At 47.3% G+C, this 23,887-nt stretch overlaps 1 protein-coding gene across 1 annotated transcript in view; it reads right to left on the bottom strand.

Moving 5' to 3' along the window:
• Positions 1-23,887, bottom strand: part of TG (thyroglobulin) — a 231,284-nt gene that overhangs the window by 23,715 nt on the left and 183,682 nt on the right. The window contains exons 42-43 of the mRNA XM_053558250.1: positions 11,236-11,400; positions 10,185-10,352 (exon numbers count right to left, since the gene is read on the bottom strand). Of these exons, the coding sequence (XP_053414225.1) occupies positions 10,185-10,352; positions 11,236-11,400 (333 nt within the window). The remainder of the gene's footprint in view (positions 1-10,184; positions 10,353-11,235; positions 11,401-23,887) is intronic.

The following is a 23,887-nucleotide window of genomic DNA, read 5'->3' as shown; positions in this document are numbered from 1 at the left end:
ACCTCCTATTGTTCATAAACTTTGTGCTAAGCATCACACATGTTTGTTTCATGGAAGCATCAAAATAACCATGGGAATTGGGCATCACATGATCCCATTTTATAAACCATAATTCTGAGGCTGAGAGAATCTACATAGCTGACTTAGGGTGACACAGACAGGAAGCACAGTGTGTAACCCCGGGGGATCTGGGTGTGGCCTTGCTGACCAGTCAGTATTTTGGAACTGGCCAGAGTGTGGGCAGCACAGGGGCACCAGGGAGTAAGAAGGAGCACATTTCCAGCAAGGCCTGGGACACACATATCTTCATTCTTGGCAAGAACCAGGGTGCAGATGCTGTTGCCAGTTTAATTAGAGAGGCAGCAGGAGGGAGCTGAGGCCACCATGTGACAGTGAGCGCTGGCTTCTACGCTCTGTAATTACAGGCAAGATCTGCCTCCCGACAGTGGATTGGGTACAGGCAAGGGCTACGTGAAGGGACTGTCAAAAAGTATGTATATATGATTTAATAAAAGGAAAAAATAAATAAAAATAAAAATAAAAAAGGTACACAAACAAACAAAAAAATCAGTGAGGCATTGATGTACCTTTTTAAAGTATCTCCGTTAACACATCCTGGTGAAGAGTTAGAGCCCTTGCATGCCCGTGGCCAGGAGGGTGGAGCATGGAATTGGGCATTCGAGAGACCTACTTTCAGTCCTGGCTCTGATCTGGGACCTCTGGTGATTTGTCTCCATTGGTAAATTTGTTCAGTGAATAAACCTATCAGCATCTCTCCATCAGGCCAGTATACTGGGGGTGATGGCAGATTGGAACATTAATGATTACAAAGTGGCTGACACACAGGAGACAGATTCTAGTTAGTAAATTATTAAAACTAAAATCAATAAGGCAGGTGAGAAATGCCCTATGTCTATGCCAAGGGGTGTCTGAGAGAGGTAATGAAATCTCTTGGCTGCAGCCCCTTGCCCTCGAGTCACACCCATTCAGCATCTGTCCAGTAAGTGCCTGCCTTGCCAGGCAGCTCCGGGCATCTGGGACACATCAATGAACAAAGCAGGCTGTTCTCTGCCCACATAGGGCTTCCAGCTGGAGGGACAGAGTCCATCACACAGCACACCAATGCCTTACAGCCTGCTTAGGGTGGTCCGTGTTCTGGGAGAAAGGAGACTAGTGCACACAGCAGGGGAGGGGACGGGGCACCCGCCAGGGTGTCAGAGTGGGTGGTGTGGAGGATGGTTGGCCCAGACTGAAGAGAGGTGAGCATCAGGACTCTGGGTAGCAACATCACCAGTGGCGTTGGGGGTAGGAGGAGCTGGCAAGCCAGGTGGCCTCACTACTTTGCTTCAGGTGGGGCCCTGAATGGATGAGTGAATGGATAAATGAATGAATGCCCACAGAATTCTCTACTCTCTGAGGTAGATGGAGACATAGACATTCCCTTGTTCACCTGAGGAAGATGAATTGAGGACCAACCTACTGTGTGCCAGGGACTGAGCGTTCAAAATGAACATGACACAATGCTTGCCCTGGAGTAGAGCGTGGTGAAGTAGGAGGGGTTGACTGAGGGGTGAGCCAAGAGCTCCATGAACACTGGCTGACCACTCATGTCCAGTGGAGAGAGGGTGGCTTGGGAAGCAGAGTGATGGTCTGCTCCGTCAGCCTCCCCTCTCCCTACTACTCTGAAGGGCCCCTCATCAAGACCTCCTGCGACCCACACCCCACAATCCCAGGCCCAAAACCTTAACATCTGCCCTCATCTCCTTCAACTCTGTGGCATTTGACACTTGCCTTCTGCTTCCTCAGGGAAATGCTTTCTTTTCTTGACTTTTCAGATATCCCAATTTCCTAATTTTCTTCCAAATTTATATGTATAGCCCTGACCTCTTTCCTATACTCCCAACTGATACACCAACTGCTGAATCAAGATAGGTCCTAACCCGATCATTTCTCACTATCGCCATGTGTAGGACCCTAATTTACTAGCTTGCTCCCTGGATTTCTGTAACAGGGAGCGACCTAGTCTCTACTTTCTTCTGTTACCTCTCCTTAGTCACTTTTCCATATAGCTACCGGAATGCTGTTATTAAAAGGTAATTGAGCTCGATGCTATGGCTCACGCCTGCCTTCTCCCAGACAGGAGAATAACTTGATCCCAGGAGTTCAAGATCAGCTTCTACAACACCTCGTCTCTATAAAAAATGTTTTTAAAATTAGCTGGGTGTGGGGGTGGCCACTTGTAGTCCCAGCTACTCAGGAGTCTGAGGGTGGAGGATCCCTTGAGTCCAGGAGTTGGAGGCTGCAGTGAGCTGTAATTGCACCATTGCACTCCAGCCTGGGCAACAAAGCAAGATGCTGTCTCTAAAAAGTATTAAAAATAAGAAAGGGAAATCAATATAATCACTTCCTAGCTTAAAACATTCCCATGACTGCCCACTATAAGGAGAATGAAGTTACTTTTCTGCTGGTCTGTGAGGTTCCAACTCACTTCTACCCTTCCTGCCCTGACTTCCTCTCTCTCACTCCCTTCTGTTCCCTGGGTTTCCTGGCACACTGTCCTGTGTGCCCCAAACAGCCGAGGACACCCTGCCTCAGGGCCTTTGCATCAGCTCTTCTCCTTGATGTCTCCAGACCTGTCTCCTTATCACTCAGATCTGTCCAAAAGTCACCTCCCCTGAGAAGCCTTTTCATGCTGTCACTTTCCTCCACAACAACCTAGTTCCAATATTCTTCACGGCACTGTTCAGACGGAAATTCTTTATTTACATACACATCACTGCCTGTGTCCCCTCATGGGACCAGTCAGGGGCTTTGTTTGTTTTGGTTAGAACTGTTTCCTCTAGATCCTAGAGAAGTCCAGCGCACAGCAGCCCCTGAACAAACCTGTGTGGGACACACAGGTATCTCCCACTGTGCCGCTCAGCACGATGTTAAAGAACAAGGGGGCAACTTCATCAAGCACGGCCGGCGCAGTGCTAAGGGCTCAACACGTTTTTAGGGACCCTCAGAAGTATTTTTCTTTTAGTGTCTTTTAAAATCAGAAGAAATAATATAATAATAATAAAGATATAAGAATAATCCAACCTGGTTTGCATTCATCATCGTACTTCAGTGGTTATGAAATGGAATTGCTAATATTTGACATGTATTTTCCGGAGTTGCAGCGCTGGCAGGAGGCTTTGCAGGGTGCCTGCCTGGGGCTGCACAGCCACCAGGGCTCCCTGGGTGCTGGGAGCTGTCTGCCTTGCTCAGAAGTCTTATAAGGCCATAAAGAGACAAGTGGGATCCTCACTGTGCCACTCAAAGGCTGAAGAAGCTGCAGCTCAGACGAGTTAAGCAACTTGCCTGACTTGTGCGGCTAAAGCCAGGAATTGAGACACATTTTTCCTGAATCCAGGTCTCCGTGATGCCCTGGTTCCAGCTCCTAACAGCACCCCCATCCCTGAGTAGTAGGAATTTGGTGCAACAGCGCCTCTTTTCAGGAAATCTCTCTCACACACTGGGGACTCCCTCACGCTCCTCTTACTATATAATCTGTCACCAAAGGCTTGATATTCCTGTGCTGGGGCTTGTGCCAGCACCTCAGGCTGTCAGGTGCCGCTTTCCAATGCTCAGACGGGCTGCCCTCCCCCACTGCTCCCCGCGGGGCCCCCATCCACCTGCTCCTGGCCGCGCTCAGGGGCACAGCCCCTGAGCTCCGTTCTGATTTCTTCTGCCTTCCTTGGAGACGCTTGTGCTTGGAGGGGAAGGCAGAACGTTGTATCTTGGAACAAATCTGCTTTTGATCATGCAAATGAATGTCCCATTAATGTAGGCAGCCTGTCAATATCACCAGTTAGGAAGAGAGAGAGAACCGGGGAACATTCCCCACCACGGTGACTGATGAAGAATTTCAACAGAAAGCTGCTACTTCAGAAAATAAGATCGTTCACGGTGAATGGAGAACACCTCAGGCGTCCCTGAAGCTCCGCTGGTAGGTTGCTAACTTCTCTGGGTGTCATAGGGGTTTCCTGGGTGGGTGGTAGTTGACCTGAGGTGGTAAGGGGTGAGCCCCTACCCTACCCACCCTCTTTGGTCTGATGGAATTTGTGGGTCTCTGATGAGCTGATGGGTGGGTCCAGGGGGCTGAACTTGGGGCAAAGGGGCTCCTGCCCCCATGACTTCCCCAGGAAGCTGGCCTGTGTGTGTCTATGGACTGTTTCTGGGTGGTATTGCTGCCAGGTTGGCACGAGGAGATAGCATGTGTGTGCGTCTGCTACAGTTTGGAAATTGGTCTCAGGTCAGGCAACATAATTCAGTCATTGCACATTCTTTGTATTTCTGCTTTCTGTGGATAATTTTCTGGACCAGGAACAGTAGCTTTGGACATTAATCCTCACAGTAAAATTAAACAATTAAATGAAAAAAGCTAACCTTTATGGAGGCCAAACTATTAGATACCCATATATATATGAATCCTCTGAATGTCTTTATGAGGCTATTTACTAATAATCTCCCTATTTTACAGTTAGGGAAACTGAGGCACATGCACTGGGCAATTTGAACACTTCTGTTTACAAGCCAAGGACATGCAGGACACTCTCTCCACTCTGCTGACAGATGGCCAAGGTAGCGAAGTCCTGGTCAGTTCCTTGGCCTTTATGTCACCCCAGCTGGCTGTGCTGCTGTGGGACCCCACGCCCTGAGGTCCTGGCACAGAGCATGTGTCCAGCTGCACGTCAGTTTGCCTTGTTCATTTTCTATTTCCTTAGCTGACAGAGATCCCCCTTGAGAGGAGGAATTTAGCTTATATTTATGCCCCAAACACCTGGTCCAGAATATGGCCCATAGTAAATGATCTCGTGAATGCTGCAAAACTGAACAAGCAGGTCTCAGTGTCAGAAAGAACACACTTGACTCCCTGTCTGGCAAATGTGGTGTCCTGCTTCTCACCCCCAGATTAGGCACAAGGGTCTGGGCAGACATCAAAGAACAGAGGACTGAGAAGAAGGTGGCTGCTGGGAACAAGACCCTCAGGGATGTGCCATCCTGGGGGCCTCCTCAGCTAATGAGGGCTGGACTCAGGTGCCTTGGAGCCTTCTGGAAGGAAATGGGAAACCATACAAACCCAATTCTAATCGCCTGTTTGAGCAGGCTAAGGCAAGTTGGGGACACTCAGGGTGGTTTGAAGCTAAGGGGGCTTCCACACTGTTGGGGTGTGGGAGTGCAGCTGGTAGCCTGGGGTCCCCCTGGGTGTCCACAGCACTGCACTGCAGGCCTGTGTGGGGCAGAATGCTGTGGGTTCCTCTGAGAGGGTGTATATGTAGTCAGGATAGAGGTGGTGTGTGTGTGCATTTACTCCCCCCTTTCTTAAGTTCAGCACAGAGGGGGTCACGGGTAGAGCACCCCATTGGGGCCAGAGTGGAGAATCGGCTTTATAAACAGCTAGTTAGCTGAACTTGGACAATCATTAAACCTCTCTAAGCCTTTTATCCTCAGCACAATGATGTAAAATACCAGTTCTTGGCTCCCTACCTCACAGCCTTACAGTTGAGACAAAGTGAGAATGTGTGTAGGATTGTGAAACCCACCCAGCAGTCTTCATTCTAGATGGGTTTGCATGCAGCTGACTCCTCTTCACCACAGCCTGGGTGAACAGAAGGCTCTTGGAGGAAGGCCTGGATTTTCCTAGAATGCTCTAAGGGAAGATGATGCCTTTGGAGGCAGAAACCTGAATTTGAATTCTAGCTTCTCTCTGAACTGGTTTTCCATCTGAAAAATAGTGGTAATAATCTTTGCCTTGTACAGGGTAACTTATTTCATTGAAGACTCCTAGGTTAAGGACCAGAATATAGTCAATTCTTCATAATTTTATTCATTCAATCCAATGAATGTTTACTGTGTACCTACCATGCGCAACATGTCTGGAGGAACCAGACATACTTCTACGCACCAGAGACACAGCAGTTTCACACATTCTACATGGGAAAGCAAGACAATAGACAGTGACATTTACAAATGTTGGGAGGCATTCGTGTGTCTGTCTCAGGCATTTGTATGAGTTCTGGGGTGGGCATCCGATGAGGGGCAGAGAGTGCCAGGGACGTGGCTTCCCTTCCAGTCAGAGTGGTCAAGCAAGTTCTCTAGAGCAGACCCTGAAGGAGGTGGGGCAGTAGGTTACCTGGGGAAGAACATTCTAGAGGAGGAAAGAGAAAATACCAAGACCTAAAGTGGGAGTGTGCTCAGCATATTTGAGAAACTCCAAAGGGACCAACCCATAAGGCTGATGTGCAGTGAGCAGGGGCCGAGGCAGGAAGTGAGGTCAGAGGGCCTGCAGGGACCACATCACACAGGGCTCTGGCAGCCATCAGAAGTGAGAGGAGGCCACGGGGGTAAGGGTTTGGGGGAGTGGAGTGACCTGCTATGACTTGCACTGCTCTGGCTGCTGTCGGTCTTATGGATTGTAAGGGGCAAAGGCCGATGCAGAAAGATGGGGGTGGGGCTACCACAAAGATCCTGGAGAAAGAAGACGGCTTCTGGCTTTGAGCCTGGCCATGCAGAGGAGGAGTTGCTGAGATGACAAAGAGTACAGGAGAGCGTGCAGGCTCAGGGTGGGACACAGAGGTGGGATCAGGTCCACTGTAGATGTGTGAAGGGTGGGAAGTTAGGAGACATCTAAGAGAAGATGTCAAATGGACTGTCGGCTAAACCAGTGCAGAGTTCAAGTGAACATGGTGGCAGGAACCACATATTTAGGAGACGTTCAGCAGAAGCATGACAGGCCACTGAAAGAAGTGAGTGGGCTTCCAATCCCACCTCTACTGTTCTCCTCCTGCCCACAGTCCTCCCCACAGTCCTCCCTGCAGTCCTCTGCGTCAGGCAGGCCCTAGATGAGCCCCCAGAAGGATGCAGGCTCACAGAAACCACTCCATGGCTGCACTAACTTATGTTTCCAAGAGAGTGAATGAAGGAGTGAAGCAAAGAAAGGATAGTTCACAGCAGTTCTCAGTCTGTGGGTCGTGACCCCTTTGTAACAATGAAAATACATGCTGCATATCTGATGTTTACATTATGATTCATAACAGTAGAAAAATGACAGTTATGAAGTAGCAACAAAAATAATTTTATGGTTGGGGGTCACCACAACATGAGGAACTGTATTAAAGGGTCACAGCATTAGGAGGCATTAGGAAGGTTGAGAACCACTGGTATACACCAATGGATAAGTGTGCTGAGGAACAACAGCTCTGCAACTGGGCTGGGCGCTACTCTGCCCTGTCCCCAGAGGGCTTTCTCTATCCTAAGGCCCCTGACTTGAGTGGCGCTTCCCAGCCAGGCCCAGTCTGGGTAGTGAGCCTCCTGTTGGTGGGCCTACCTTTTGGAAGTGGACAATGGAAACTTCTTTAAAACCGTAGAAAGAAACTCAGTGATAGAGGGAAGCTCAAATGCATCCTTGAGTAGAGATCCCAGTGGTCTGCTCCTGGCCGGAGTGATTCAGAAATTCAGGACCAAATCAGGAAAGTTCCAAAGACACCACTGGGCCAAGTGCTGAACCAGGGATGTCAAAGCCAGCTACCTGCCCAGGTAACCCTCTCACAATGAGCTGGCATCATCAGAGAACATGCTCCTGGGTCTGCAGTGAGAACCTCACCCCTGATGGACGGCATGTCCACTGTGGTGGGAGGGCCAGGGAATAGCCAGCAGGGCCTCTTCCCTCTCCACCCCACTTGCCCTGTCTAGGGTGACCCCAAGGCTGCTGGGAATATAAAGGTAGATCTTTCTCTTTTTCAAAAGTCAGAGATGGCTAAGTTTTCAGTACATGGTCCAAAGAAGCAGAGCAGAGAGGAGACAGTAAATTCTGTAGAAAGGGTGCCTTCCCCGTGGGCAATCTTGCATAAGAACCTGTGTGGACAAGGTTCAGGGCCAGTCAGTTGCCAGCTAACACCCACCTCCAGAGAGGGTTGTGTTTAGGGATAGCAAAAAGATGTCATTTTTAGGACTTGCTTTTGTTTCTCATGTTTTAATGTATTTTGCTTCTTTACATGTTTTATAACAATTCAGCCTGTAGGTGCTGAATTACACATGCATAAAACTTAATTAAATGACTATGCTCACTATTTCTCAACTTGATAGGGGTTTGAACGGAAACAATTTGAAGGCCCCTGCTTTAGAGAAGGAAACCCTGGGGTGAGTGGCATCTTTCCAGTGCTTCCTGAGTGGTTGTCTGGTCTGACGATAAAGTCCCAGCCCCTAAGGGGTGAAGGCCGTGTGGCATACGGGTGCTCAGCAGGAAAATGCTGGGATGGATCAAGTGCAAAAGCTATTTCTCCATGGCATGAGTCAACCATACAAGAGCTGTAAGTGACTGAGCTCTGCTCTCAGGCCAACCCTCCGATGCACACACAGAAACTCACACTCACAACCTGGGCCCCAGAGGGGATCCTCTGTCCCTGCTCGTGTGCCTCAACTCCTCCCAAAAAGGCACCTCCAGAAATCAACCTCGTATTTGGATCACACCAGAAGCCCTGCTCCTCTCTCTCTCTTTCTCTCTGCACATATATATATACACATATTATATATATATTATGTAACCTATAGAACATATATGTATAACAGAATATATTATATTCTGTATAATTATACAACCTGTATAACATATGTAATATGTAACATATGTTACTTACATTATGTATGTTAATAATATATAATATAATAACATGGTACATGTTATATATGTAACATGTTAGATGCTATATATTACATATTATATATGTGGTACAAATTATATGCAATCTGTGTTGCATATGTAATATATAATATATACTATGTATATAAAAATTAAATGTGCATATATAACATGTTTATAGCAAAAGTAGTAATAAATCCATGCTATCCCTTCTCACATCTCCACACCTCCGGTGGTAGCCAGTGTTAACTGCTTATTGTGTATCTTCCTACATCAGTATCTTTTCATGTAGAGACACATAAAAATATATAGAGAAAGATCCATAGGGATTAATTTTTTTAAATATAAATATTTATTTCAGATTCTTCTACATCTTTTTTTTCATTTATCAATATATCACAGGCACCCCTTAAGCCAACAGAGATATATATAGTTTGTTCTTTTTACCATCTGCATAATATTTAATAGTTTGTGTGTAGCTTAATTTAGTCAACCATTTCCCTGTTAATGGACATTTGAGTTGCTTCCAATTCCTTTGCCACAGTAATTAATGCTGTAATAAATATCCTCATATGTATGTCATGTAAAACTAGTGCTTTTATGGCTATCAGAAGTTAGCAGAAGAATCCAAAGGAATGCAGGATCTCACCTGGTTGCATTAATAATTTGTTTTTGAAATTCTGGTAATACTGTCTTACATTCACGACAGAGTGCTGCATCGGGGTGTGCAGGAAGGGTGCACTCCCCCGCTCCCCGCCCAGAGTGGTCCTTTCCCTGTGTCTCATGCATAGTGGGACCTCACCCAAAATGTGACTACCTAAAGGACTTTGGCCAAGAGCAGCCTGTCCAGGGCACGGTGGGGTGGGCAGAGGGGAGTATGTACAGCCTCTCCCAGGCTCAGCCACGTCCCAGCAGAGCAGGTCTTGGATGTGCAGTGGAAGTTGCACATGGACGTCAGAACAGGTAGCGTGTCTGGGCAGATGAAAGGCCTCTCCGCTCACTCCCATGTAGTGTGCCTCCAACAGGCCGACAGAGCCTAGCAGTTACCGGGTGTACTATGTATGCTTTCCCAGGTAAGAAAGCAACTTGGAGGGCTGCTGTTTGGGTTTCCCTTTCAGGATTAGGAAAAGGTAATGTTCTCACAAGAGTCCCTTCATCCACCTGCCTCTTTACCTGTCTCTCGCAGAACAAGCACCCTTTGTGACTCAGGGGTGTCAGTGGCCCAGAACCTTGGAGCCCTGAAGCTGCAGAGCTCTTGGGTCAGCCCGAACTCCCCATTTCCAGAGAGATGCATTTACAGCTGTAACGGGTGATGCATCTGTGAGGCTCCTTACCCTTCAAGGGTCTCCGTTACCAGTCCCCAAACTCACATAGCCTTTGCATATAGTGGTTTTCACCAATTGCTTTGTGAACAAGCAAGTCCGTCAGTGACTCTTGACCAAGTCAGACACTGCAGTGGAGAATCCCCATGTCGCACCCAACCCTGGCCGCTGTGCCTCCCCCACATTCCCCTACCCACCTTCACGGCCTTGGCTCTGTTGATGACCCCATCGTCCTGAGAGCTCCCAATAAGCAGATCGACCTTCACTTGTGGAGGCCTCTGCAGCGCCCTGGCTGGAGCCTCGCGAAGGTACAGGCCATCGACCACAGGACCCCAGTAGTGGAAAGGGCCGCTCACGGCCAGGAGCTGCAGCAGAGACAAAAATGGTACTGGGATGACCAGCGGCATCGCTGTGCTTAATAAGGTCTTAACTGGAGTGAGTGCCAATGCTCTTGTTCATCTGGGCTTCTTAGGGAAACAAGAGTAAAGTGATCAGAATAAAGGGCAAGCAGGCCATCACACAGCAGTGCCAGGCGTCACAGGCAAAGTTCACACTCAGGGATGAGTCTCCCTGCCCAGGGAAGCACAAATCCAGAGGGAAGAAAAGGTGAGCAAGAGCTGGGAGGTGGTTGGCTCCCACTCGCAGGAGACAGTGTTGGCTCTGACAGGTGAAATTCATCAACTGTAGTCATGATCAGATTAGCCTGAATTCAGGGGAGCTGAGGATAAGACTCATTCCAAAGCTCTGAGTCCAATTTGTTTTTGAGGGGATAAAGCCATGAGCTGAGATGGAAACACTTATTCCAGCTTGTGTTCCCTTCATCAGCATCAGGGCCAGCCAGAGCCTTGGACCATGAGCAGGCTCCATGCAGCTAGAAAGGGAGCCCACAGCTGCCCTAAGGGAGTGACGTGGTCCTAGCCCATTGCCTGCTGTGAAGCCATGTGGCACCAGGTAGGACCCTGCAGCCATGTACTTCACTTTATTCTCCTGTACAATCCACAATGCTATCCCCATGTTATAGATGGGAAAGCCAGATTGCAGACAGACCTGTGTCCCCTTCATGCCCAGGCTTGGTCCAGCACGGACGGCAGCCCATGCATCGCACTGGGGGTCAGGAAATGTGAATTCCAGCTCCAGCTGCCTCTCAACCTGCTATGTGGCTTGGGTGGCTTGTATCTCCTTTCTAGGAAAACCATTTGTAAAAGACCAGAGAATGCCCCCCGCCTCCACCTGCATACAAATGCCCACCTTGGTCTGGGCATCATTGAGGACATTGGCAGGCTTCTGGCGAAGGCAGGACACCACTTCTTGGCTGGACGAGGTGGGGCAGCTGACCTCCTCTGCTAAAGCAGCTGCCTGCTGCTGGGCCCTCTCAAGGCTGATGACAGCTGCCGGTGAGAGCATGGAGCCTCCCTGTAAGAGAAGGCTCAGTTGTAGGTCATCTCCTGCCTCTGCTCGGCCCAGAGGCCCCAGGGCTGCATCAGGGCTCTACATCCCTCCACACTTGGAAGTCCCAGGACACGCGCACACATGGGGAGGCCAGGACAGGTCTGCAGCATGTCAGTTACATGATCTGGAATAGTCATCCCTCTAGGCCTCGTCTCCCCACCTGTATAGAGAGGGAACTGGCCAAAGTGGCCTTCGGTCTTGGCTGTGCAGTGGAAGTTGCACATGGAGGTAGAGAGCTGATGGTTTTGAATAGGGAAAAAGACCATAAAAGTCCTCTGAGAAAGGAACTCTGCAAAGTTGGGACCATATCCCACCAGCACATCCTGGGGCCCCCTAAATAGCAAGCTTTCTTGGCTCAATTAAAATTCAGCTGAAATTAAAAATAGAAGCCCACCTAGAAGGTGAGGAAAACAGTCATTGTTATTGTAAATGGCTCCCACAACGTCAATATAGCCTCTGTTAAACTGACAGGTTGCTGGGATCATGGTCTTTCTATTTCTTTTGGCCAGGGCCGTGTTTGAACCAGCTACCTCCAGCATATGGGGCTGGTGCCCTACTCCTTCAGACACAGGTGCCACCTTGGGATTGTGGTCTTTCTAAGAACATAACAAGTGGGAGCTGGGAGCCAGGAAGCCGATCTCTGCCTGAACTACTGGGGTAAATGGGTTGTCTGCCCAGGGTGGAACAGAGGACCAGAGTAGGGGCTTGGCCGGCGTATGATTCTAGGATATTCTTCTGTGAGTCACTGACACCTAAACTCAGAATCTGGGTGGCCTGACGAATCAGGGACAAAACGTGGTGGTGGTGGGGGGGTAGCCCTCACGCACCACCCTTACTGGGGTTGCTACCACTAAGAGTGGTCACGGGAACAACCGTGGATCCAGAGCTTAGATGCACTCAAGGGCTTCCCCTATTTTAGCTCATTTGATCCTCATGGCAACTATGTAAGTTAGTTATTATTATGGTTTCCATTTTACAAATACAGCAATAAAGAAAATAAAGGGGAATTAAGTAACTTGGCCCAAATCCAAGATCTGGTAAGAGGTGGAACCAGCCGGGATCTAGATAGCCGGGCTCCGGGCTGTGTGCAGCTGCCAGCAGGGGGGTGAAAGACTATAATTTTATGACCAACATGCCATGTGACCTTGAATGAGTCACTTCTTGGGGCAACAGGTCCCTCACCTGTAATAAGGGGAAGCTGGCTTGAGAGAACTTTTGCCTACTGAGTACCTATCACCACCTGCCAGGCTCCCATCCTACCCGGAGCTTGGTCTGCTGTCTCTTGTGTAATCTCCACAGCAGTAACATGAAGTAGGTATGATTACTGTTTCATTTTGCAGACAAGCCAGCTAAAGCTCAAGAAGGAAAGAGAGAATTCTGATTTATCAAGTACCTCAGGAGTACCAGGGACTAGGAGCTTCACAACAACAAAAAATAAGAATAACCAACATTTATTGAGCACTCACTAAGTTTTAGAACCATAGTCCTAAGCACTTTGCATAACGTTAACTCGTTACATCTCCACAACACTTGGGCATGGATGTTATTTACCTCCCGATCTTAAAGAGGAGGTCATGGGACCTGGAGAGGTTCAGTCTCTTCCCCACGGTCACACAGCCAGTGAATGTCAGAGCCAGGACGGCAGTCCCAGAAGCCCACTTCCAGGCCGGCTCTCCATCCCACATTATGTGAGAGTGAGTTTTTATACCCAGAACAAGGTGGTGTACCTTTGCCGTGAACAGGTCCTCTTACTGCACCATAAAGAGAGCATTAATCGGGTTGACTCCATGGTGTCTTTACCTCAATTCTGGGCACTACACTGAGCTAAATAAATCAGAAGCTAAATAAGAAGCGACCAGAGGGAAGTGTCCGGCAAGCCCAGGGCCTGAAATCCAGTGACGGGGGCATGCAAGGGTCAAGATGATTTAGCACTATTATTGGGCTCCTGTTCCCTGGGGTTTATTTATCCAACAATGAGGGGGCCCTTTTCTGAGAACCACCGGATGTAGTTTCTCTTAATGGAAAACACATGTGTGCAGACACACTCAAACCATCAAGGTCCAAGCCTGAGTCCTGCAGGACAGCAGGAGCTGCTCAGCCCAGCTTCATCCAGGACACAGGAAAGTCAGCATGGGGTCCTGAGGTGTTCAACATGTTCTTCAGCTACAGCAAGCCAGGTCCCTGACATGGTGAGGAAGTGGTTAACGGCGTGGGTGACACTGATATTGTAAGACGGCTTCTACTTTCCTCTCTCTTATTTTGTTGTAATTGATCTTTCTGAAGGAAAGTTCTCTCTCCATGGAAAATCAGTGGTTAAGTAGACCAACGGCAGCCTAGCCCTCGCCTGCAGATAAAGAGAGTGGGGGCGGGTGCTGATCAGAGTCCTACAGAAGGCAGGGGCTCTGAGGCAGGAGGACCCAGGTTCACTCCAGCTCTGTGACGCCCTGATAAAGGGAGCCTGGGTACATGACCCTCTGTGAACGGGAACCATAAACCACACTCCACAAGGGCATGAGGGTACAAGAGACCACGCAGGGAAGACAGCAGGGGACATCTGCATGGCAGGTGTGCTGGCCACACTGCTGGTAATGCAGCGGTCTTCACAGGACCCTGCGTGGCGTGCAGGATCAGGCCTCTGGTCTGCCCCGTCATGCTGGCAGGGCCCTGGTGTTATCTAAATCTGACCTAGCTATTAAATGGTAATGCATTTCCGCTGGTGGTTGTTTTTGTATCTTTAAAAATAGTGCAGGCCAAAACCACAATTGCTGATCACTGCTTTTTCTTCCTGGAGCCTCTGAACATGGTGTAAGGTGCCCTGACCTCAGCCACTGCAGTCACCTCAGAGCTGAGGCCTGTCTCTAGCTAAGGACACATATAGATACACAGGGTCACAGACACACTCCATCACAGAGAGAGTCATATGCACACAGACACATTCAGAGACGCACACAGCCACGGAGACACACAGAGACATGCACAGTCACAGACACACTGACACTTGGAAACACACACTGAGACACAAATACAGACACTCAAAGACACAGACACACACTTACAAAGACACACATACAAACCTAAGTGTCCTTTCAGAAACGGACACATCAGCATTGCCAGGAGGAGCCGCCCACAAGCCACCTGGGCAGGTGGCACCAACAAGCAAAGCCACCAGAAGCAGGGTGGACAGCAGATGAGAGGCCAGGCGGCCTGGCCTGGGGGGAACGAGAGGCTATACCAGCTCCTTCCTGGCACCCACCAGCTCCTCAGTTCTATGCCTGAACATGGACCCTCATGTATTAGGGGGAATGTGGTGTCTACCTCACAGGGAAGGGGGAAGGACGGAAAGCCCAGGGAATCCTTCATCCACCTGGCAGTGTGTGGATCCAGTGAGCCACATCCTGCAAAGCCCTTGCATTGGGGCCCAGCACACAGACAAGACCGCAAAGGCACTGTCACCCAGGCACTGTTTGAGGGCCACATGCAGGGAAGCTGGTCTATATCTCAGACAGACTCTGTGAGGCAGATCCAGTGTGGTCTCAGCTTTAGAGGTGGAAACTCCAGGGCAGAGGTGGAGACACTTGCCCACTGTGATAATTTTGTTCCTCTCACAAGACATCAGGCAGGGAAGGCGATGTCTTTTTAGGGAGAAATTCTCTGTTAAGCAGAGCCTGAATCCAGATGCTCCAACTCCAAACCCAGGGCTTCTCTTCACTTCTCTGGGGGGAAACCAGACGTGTGACTCTCAAGCCTTGACCAGATCACTGGGCATCTCCAGCTGGCTTGCTGGAGGCACTGAAGTCCATTACCACGTATCTGAGAATTATCACCCCCTAATTTATTTTGACTCTTTTATTCTAGGCAAAGTGAGTCACAAAAAAGAGTAAGTCCCCAGCCTGAGTTAGGTAGATGGGTATTTTTAAAAATACCAACTATATCCAGTAGGACACACACACCAGGGCCCCCAAAACGAGGATCTCTATTTTCAGGGTCAAGAGAAAGTTAAGAATCCTTGTGTTCTGGGAACTCAGAGGAGTGTGGGATTTCTGGGCATGAGGATGGCCCCGGGGGGCTGCAGAAAAGCAGTGGGACTTGAGTTGACTCAGAAGGGGGAACATGAATGGGAAGACTAGGATGGGTGACACCTCCTGGGGGAGCCAGCAGGGATGACAGGAGGTCAGGGGCCCAATTACCGAAAGGAGCCATAGATAGGAGCTGGGTCCTGAGTGTTCCAGTATCCCTAGCACAGAGCCTGGAATCCACAAAAAAATACATGTTGCATGAGTGAGCAAGTGACTGTGTGAGTGAGGGCATGGATGGATGGATGGATGGATGGACGGACGGACGGACGGACGGACCAGTGACTACTCCGGAATGAAGAGAGAAACTGCATGGAGGGCAGTGAGGAGTAGAGTTTAGAGGGCATTAAATCTCACACTGAGCAAGCCATGCTGTTTACACGGTGCTGACACCGGGATACAGGCAGACATTTTATAGGCAATGGCAGTCAGGATAGGCTTTGAATGGCGTATTATGAAAAGCATTCAGAAATGGCACTGGGTCATTTGCCTCTGTATCTATGGTTCTGGAATTGGCTCACAGCACCCAGGAGACCTCCTGAAAGTGAACTCCTGTTAGAAGGAGTTGTGAGGATATTGTTCCTTCACCCCAGAGCCCTGCACAGTGGGCATCAGGAGCCATGTGTGGAACAGAATGGGCCTGGAGTGAATGGCAGGGTGGGGGCCCAACCGGCTGAGTGTGGGATGAACTGAAGAGGGCAGTGTCTGGGCCAGGGAGTCCAGTGATGACTTGTTTGGTTTAAGGATAGAGGGATGAGATCCTGAGCATCATGTCCTCTGCCCCACACCGACTCTCCCCAGGGAATGTTCCCAGACCTGGAAGGGGGTCATTAATGCACAGTGGGACAGCTGAGCTGGGGCCAGGACAACTCAGAAAGGGAACTCTGGAAACTAAAGAACAGACAGACGCTATTTCTCAACGGCCACACATCTTAAGTCTTTTCTACACCGAAATCATCTTCTTGTCTTGACCCTGAAAGTTGTAAGTTTTACTCTAATTTGTTGTACTTGAATTTTGGCAAAACTTCTGACAGAGGAATTGAAGGAATGATAATTAAGTTCCATCTTGAAACCCCAGTCTTAGGGCATGAGAATGCACTTCTCCTTTCCTCTTCTTAAGAACAGTTGTTCTTGGTTTTAAACGGTGAAAACCCACAGAATTTTTTTTTTTTTTTTTTTTGAGATAGAGCCTCAAGCTGTCAACCTGGGTAGAGTGCTGTTGCATCACAGCTCACAGCAACCTCCAAGTCTTGGGCTCAAGCAAGTCTCTTGCCTCCGCCTCCCAAGTAGCTGGGACTACAGGCACCCACCACAACACCCGGCTATTTTTTTCAGTTGCAGCTGTCGTTTTTTGGCGGGCCGGGCTGGATTTGAACCCGCCAGCTCAGGTGTATGTGGCTGGCACCTTAGCTGCTTGAGCCACAGGTGCTGAGCCAACCCATAGAATTTGGATGAGAAAAGCAAAGGTTTAGCTTAACCCTTGCTGGATGACCTTTGAATATCAGAATGGGGTTTCCCTCATTCTCAAGAGGGCTGTTAGAACCATGTGCTGGGACTAGCCGTGACCCAGGACAGCATCTAGAATGGAAGATTTGAAGGACATCTACTCAATGCTGGTCCTGGAGATAGGTACATATGTGACTGTGTGCTTGGGTGTATTTACTTAAAGAGAAACAAGAGAGAATTAGACATTTATTAGGAAACTGTTAAGAACCAGGTCATTTATTTTCATATTCTCCTGTGACCTCCCCAGAAAAACACTCCAGGAATTATTATCCCCATTTATAGATGGAGAGACTGAGGCAAGAGTGAGTAGGTAATGTGTCAGCATGTTGGGACTGATCAGTAGCAGAGCCAGGATTATAAAGCTTTCTCTGCATCCCCTACAGTGTACCACCCACCACTGAGAACAGCAGCCACAAAGCAGATCACAGAACTTTATTTTCTACTTCACTCTTGAGTAGCTGGCAGATGGGGACTCATCACCAAAGTCCTTGCAGGGTGACCAGCACTGTGCTGGGGAGATGGAGTCTGGCTTCTCCCATAGCAGGAGTGCCAAGTGGAGGGCAGGGCTCAAAATGTGGCTTTCAATGTCTTCAGACTAGAAAGGCCTTCCTGAGACAAATCAGAACCCACCCCAGTCTGCTCCAACACGTATTTATGAATGCTTGCCACTCTGCTCAAGACAGAGCTCTCGCTTGTACCCTCCCATTTAAATAACCTGCTACCATCCTAGCAAGTAGGAAAAACAAGTATTACTTGAAACAAAATATACTGCTTATTTATTCATTCTTTTGTGCATGCTCCAAGAAGAATTTGGGTACACGCAGGAAATAGTGGTTCAAATGTTAAATGACCTACATGAGTCATTTCACCCTGGTGAAAGAGGTTAAGATCTGGGTTTTCTGACCCAAGGTGGTTTCCTACCTGCCACCGGAGGAAGGTCGAATGAAAGTCCTGGGTGTCTTGGCCCCACCGCATGTCTCCCCGCCAGACTCCTCGGACAGTCTGCTTTGTCAATGCCCAGAGCCCTCCATCAAGTCAAGGGGAGAGATGATGGCAGCTTTTTATACTTTTTAGAATATTGTAACTTTTCTCCCATGAATTAATATTAAATTTTTAATAAGAAAAAACTTAAATTACACTTAAGAGATGAACTGCACACTAAAATCTTCATGTGAAGAGTAAAATAGTCATTATCACTTATCATGTAAGTGGATCAGAGGACAAGCCCATAGCCAAGTCTAATGAGGGAAAGTAAGAGGCAGCAGGAGAGGAGTGAGACCCCCGAGGGAGGAAGGAGGTGGCCGAGAGAAGTCCCAACAGTAACCACCCTGTCTTCAGAGATTGGCCCCCGGGCAATACTCTTTGCTCCCCAGAAAAAGGCTGCCCGGTATTGCCTAAATCCATAGGCGTAACCTTAGTTCATTTAAAAGTAAAACCTTCTGCAGTTTTTAAAGCAAAAATAGCAGCACAAAAATCTACTGTAGAAAATACAGGTGAGAAAAACAAAGGAAATTAAAATCACACATAATCCTCTCAAAGAGAACCACTTCTGCGCATCGTTAGCCTGCAGAGCACCTCTTGCAGGAGTGTGTGTGTGTGGACATGGATATATTTATGTGAGTGTGTATATACATATTTATGTATTTATAAGTAAGATATAAAGACAGCATATTGTTTTGTAACCTGTTTTGTCACCAACAATCCACTGTGATTATCATTCTGTGCTGTCACAATGTTGTTTCAAATACCAGCACCCTACTTACAGGCTATCAGGGTGAGAATCATGGGGTCATTAGGACCTGTGGGCCCCAAATGATGATCTGCCTGGATGCAAATCCCAGCTCTGATTTGTGGCTGATATGAGACTTTCTTCCTCCAGAATGAGGACTGTAACAATATTGCTAGCTTCCCTAGGTCTCAATACTGAAGAACTGAGAAGGCTTCTGTATAACAGTATGGTGCACTACAGGTTTTAAGTATTTAATACATGATAGCTATCACTGTTTCCAGTATTATGATGTTACAGACAATACTGTCCTGTAAATATTTATAGCTATATCCACTCACACAACAATGTTTATCTGATTCAAAGAAATTGCTTGGTCAAAAGGTATAGAATTTTTTTTCCTGAAAAGTAATAAAATTGTATTGAATGAGCTATTTACATAACATTTTAATGGCTCACCATTAAAAAGATGCCATATAAACATATTTATTAGAGGAGAATTCATTGTATCATATATATGTGTAAATATATAATGAACATTTATATATTTTAAGTCATGATTCTTGACATTTAGAGCTAACTTTTTAAAAATGGTGTTACCAAGAGATAATTCACATACTACACAATTCAGTCGTTCTTAGTTACATTCAGAGTTGTGCAACCCTCACCATCTAATTTTAGAATATTTTCATTAACCCACTAAGAAACCCTGTGCCCATTAGCAGGTTTTCCCATCTCCAACCCTCACTGCTAGCCCCAGGCAATCACTAATCTACTTTCTGTCTCTATAGATTTGCCTATTTTGGACATTTCACAGATGGAATCATGTACTACGTGGCCTCTTGTACCTGGCTTCTTTTCCTTCATCTGTTGATCGCGTGCATTATACTTTATTCCTCTTTATTGCTGAATTATATTCCATTATGTAAATAAACCATATTTTGTTTATTTATTCATCAGCTGATGAATGTTTGAGTTGTTTCTACCTTTGCCAATTACAACTAATGCTGCTATGAAGATTGATGGTCAAGTTTTTATATGGAAGTCTGTCTTCACTTCTCACCAAGGGTAGAATTGCTGGGTCACATGGCAACTCTCTGTTTAACCTTCTAAGTAGGAAGTTGCCAGACTGTTTTCCAAAGTGGCTGCATTATTCTATATTCCCACCAGCAATGCATGACTGTTCCTGTTTCTTCACATCTTCAGAAATGCTTGTTATCCTCTGGGTCTTTTTGTTTGTTTGTTTGTTTGTTTTATTATAGGCATCCTCGTGGGTGGGAGGTGGTATCTCATCTTGGTTTTGATTTGCGTTTCCCTAGTGATAATGATGTTCAGAATCTTTTCCTGTACTTAGGGGCCATTTGTACATCTTCTTCAGAGAAATGTTTATGTAGATCCTTTGCCCATTTTTAACTTGAATTGTTTTTTTGTTACTGAGTTGTAAATGTTCTTTATATTTTCCTGATACAAGTCCATTATCATGATTTGTAAATATTTTCTCCCATTCTGCAGGTTGTCTTTACTTACTTGATGCATCTTTTGTAGCAAAGAAGTTGTTAATTTCGATGAAGTCCAATGTATCTATTTTTTTTAACTGCTTCTGTTTTTGGTGTGATATCTAAGAATCCCTTATCTAACTCAAGGTCCAGGAGTCCTGCCTTACATTTTATACTCATTTTTAAATCTTTTCTTTAAAAAAAAAAACAATATATTGCCAACTTCCCCACAGAAAGATTGTACCTTGGTGTTTTGTATTTGCAAATTTAAACCCCTTACCACTGTGTCTGTGCACGGAGGAGAGAGAAAGAAGGCACCAAAAACAGCACCGTAGGCACATTACGTGCTGCTCTCAATCTGTGCTCACACAACTTCTGAGCTAGGGAGCAATGAGTGTGCCCTTTTTCCTCAAGAGTGGCAGAGGCTCAGAGAGATAAACTACTTGTCCCAAATAACTCACTGCTGGGGAGTTGGATTCAGGTTGTGTGTCTGTCAGTCTGCGTAAGCCAAGCAGAATCAGCACTCAGCCTCCCGTCTCCAGACGTCTTTGACAAACAGCACTGTCCTTGTGGCTTAGCTGTGTCATTGCCCCTTAGCCCGTGGAGGTGGGGTGTGAAAGCCTCGCCCAGATACCTGTTGGGAGCCCTCTCAGGGGTCCCTCCCCGGTACTTCTTCAGCTGGGAGCTGAGAGGACCTGGGCTGTGGCTCTGCCCCTTTAGTTCAGAGCAAGCACCTGTCATGTTTTCCTTCAGGTCTTGCAGACTTGACAACATGCCTTTTCCATCTGTCACAGACATGAAGTTTAATTGCCTCCATCACCTTCTGGCTGTCAGAAGCCATTTAAATGCCTGGCACTTGAAAATGACTGATTTCCCAGGCAAAGGTGTCACACTTTGAAAGTGACACCATGAGTGGTAGCCAAGGAGATGGCTGCCCTCTCCTTTCAAAGGGAATTTAAAACGCAGCCTCCTGGGTACCCCCCTTTCTCAATGAGCACTTCATACATACACATGGGCATATGTTTTCTCTTAAAAATCATTTCATAATTGTAACTTGTAAAAGAGCCCCACTGTTTCTTTGTAGTCATTTATTCCTGTATCTTTGTTTCAGGATTGAAGTGGGTCCAGGTGGATGGCTGGACAGTGGGGCTTGTCGGGGGCACGCAAAATCTCCTTCCCTATTTTCCTTCCGGGCACCCCCAGACTGTCCTCACCCCTCCATTTCCTCCGCCCTTTAGTGTCTTTCTCCCTCTATCCTCCGTCCAGCAGACACCATTGGCCAGCTCCTGACCAGAAGAAAGGCCTCACCAGGCCTGTGTGCAGAAAGGTCTGAGATGTTAGTGGGCAGGCATAGGAGAGGGGACGGCAAAGAAGGTGCCTGCAGGATCTGGGATGACTAAGGCTGGAGCACAGAGGCCAGGAAGACAGGGGGCAGCTGCTGGAGCAGAAGGCCATCTGAGAAGGAGGTGGCTAAAATCAGGACAGGGAGGCTAGTGCTGGCCCTGAGAAGGGCCTTCCCATGTGACCATGGAGAAAGGAGTGAGAGAACCACAGGAGGAGTTCAGCCAGGGGTGCTGGAAGCTGACTGGAGGCTCCTGCTGGCTGCAGTGGCGGGGAGGGAGCTGGGGAGAGCAGCCTGCATTGGATGTGGATGTCCAGGGTGCTGACCACTGTCTGACTGGCAAGAAGCCTGTGGACACCCTGTCTTGGATTCTTGAGGGCAACCGTTTAGTCCAGCAGCTGAATCGGAATCCGTGGCCCTGCCTGCCATGACCTTGTGTTTTCAGAGGGCCTCAGTGTTCTCACTTTAGCACCCAGTTCCTTCCTTGCCTGAGTTCTGAGCCAAGCCCCCATCCAGGAATGAGGACAGCCCTGACAGCACCTGGGCCCATAATTCAAGCAGAGTCTCAAACATTAACCCTATGTGTGGCAGGGGGAAGGGAGGCTCTTACAAAGTTCTGATACATCTCTATTAACTAAATGGATAGGTGTCCAAATCCCTGGGTCTGCATAACTCCTGAAATTCATTCTGCATCATTTCTAACATTATCCTCTTCAAATCTGTTGAATGAAAATAAATATACATTACTACTATTTTAAAGAGATGTAGGAAAAATGGACAAAACATGGGCTTTGGTGTTAGAGAAATCTTACTGAATCCTGAATGGACAATATAGTAATTGGTTTCATTCTCTGAGTCTCAGCTTTCTCATCTGTAAAATGGGTAAATGATAACAAAATGTAGCTTCAAGAGCTTGGTCATGATGTCCATAAGCCCAAGGTCAGGTTCAACATCCTCTCTAACCAGCTGTGTATTCTTAGGAAAGTTATTTAAAGTCCCAGTGCCTCAGTTTTCTCAAATTAAAATAAAGGTAAGAAGAATATTTACCACATTTATTTGTTGTGATGAATTGGTGAGGCAATATGTAAAGTGCTTGCATGTGTCAAATTTCCAATAAATAGCAGTAGCAGTAATTAAAATAACTATTGATGTTTCAAAGTGTTCTTTATAGCCAGTAAAGCCCTATATAGATGTCAGTTATTATGGTTTATAATACTGTTGCTTCTCAAACTAAAATTAAAAAGAGTGAAATATTCTCCAGTCTAAAAAAAAAAGGCTTTGGGGGCTGAAATTTTGTCTTGGCCAAGGATATTTCTATTGCGACAAAGCTTCCCCATCCCAGGCTCTCCCTCCACGGCTGCCCCACGTGGCTAGGTGTAATTAGTTGTGGCTCAGTGGGCACCAAAATAGATGTGGACAGATAATTTCACACCCATCCAGTCAGTTTTAACCAGACAGCATCACTTTAAATTTACAAGGCCAATTTTGAGCTTGCTTTTTTTTTTAATAATAACAACATAATCTTATTATTAGGAAAATGTGTTTGTCACAGAAGTATTAAGGCATCTTAGAATGGGAGTATTACAAGGGACTTTCATAAAAGCCACCATAACTCCATCGTAGATCTTAACCTCATTTTGTCCTATTCATGCACATTTAGAGATGGCTGGGCAAGTTTTACTGGTCAAATTATGCATGAGATGAAAATACTGGGCAGGGCAGTTAAGAGGCCTGACTCTGGGGGCTAATTGCAGAGGCCTTATCACTGAATGTCCAGATGCTATTTCCACCGTCCCAGGGACACGGCCGGCTCTAGTCTATTATCAGAATAATTCCATAAGCATCTGTGAGTTCTTCCTGTGTGCCTCATGCCACAGGGAATCAAAAATGATTAAAGCCTTAAGGAAGTTTGCCAGCTATGAAGAGGGGGGTTCTCTTTCTAACTTGCTCCCTCAGCCTCCTCCTTCCATTCTCTTTCCTTTCTTCCTTTCCTTCAGACCAGTGGGTATTCGCTGGTTGCTCGGGCCCCACAAAGACTGGTGCCAGCTGTCAATCATTGGCAAAACAGATACACCCACTGCCTTCTTGGAACTTATGGTTTCTGAAAGTCAGACCCGTGGAGAGATAGGGAAGGGGTGTGTCAGGAGACTCCCTGGAAAAAACTCCCTTCGTGGAGCCTGGCACCTTCTAAAACCACCATAAACCCCCACTGGGAGTCTTTCTTCTGGAAAGACTGTGATGCCTTGTCCTTAGGCAGAATGAACAGGGATCTCTGTGACCTTCCCAGAAGAGAGATTATAAATGGACA

This window comes from Nycticebus coucang, chromosome 13, assembly GCF_027406575.1.
Source record: "Nycticebus coucang isolate mNycCou1 chromosome 13, mNycCou1.pri, whole genome shotgun sequence".
Classification (NCBI taxonomy): Eukaryota; Metazoa; Chordata; class Mammalia; order Primates; family Lorisidae; genus Nycticebus; species Nycticebus coucang.
This window is presented reverse-complemented; position numbering and strand designations above follow the sequence as displayed.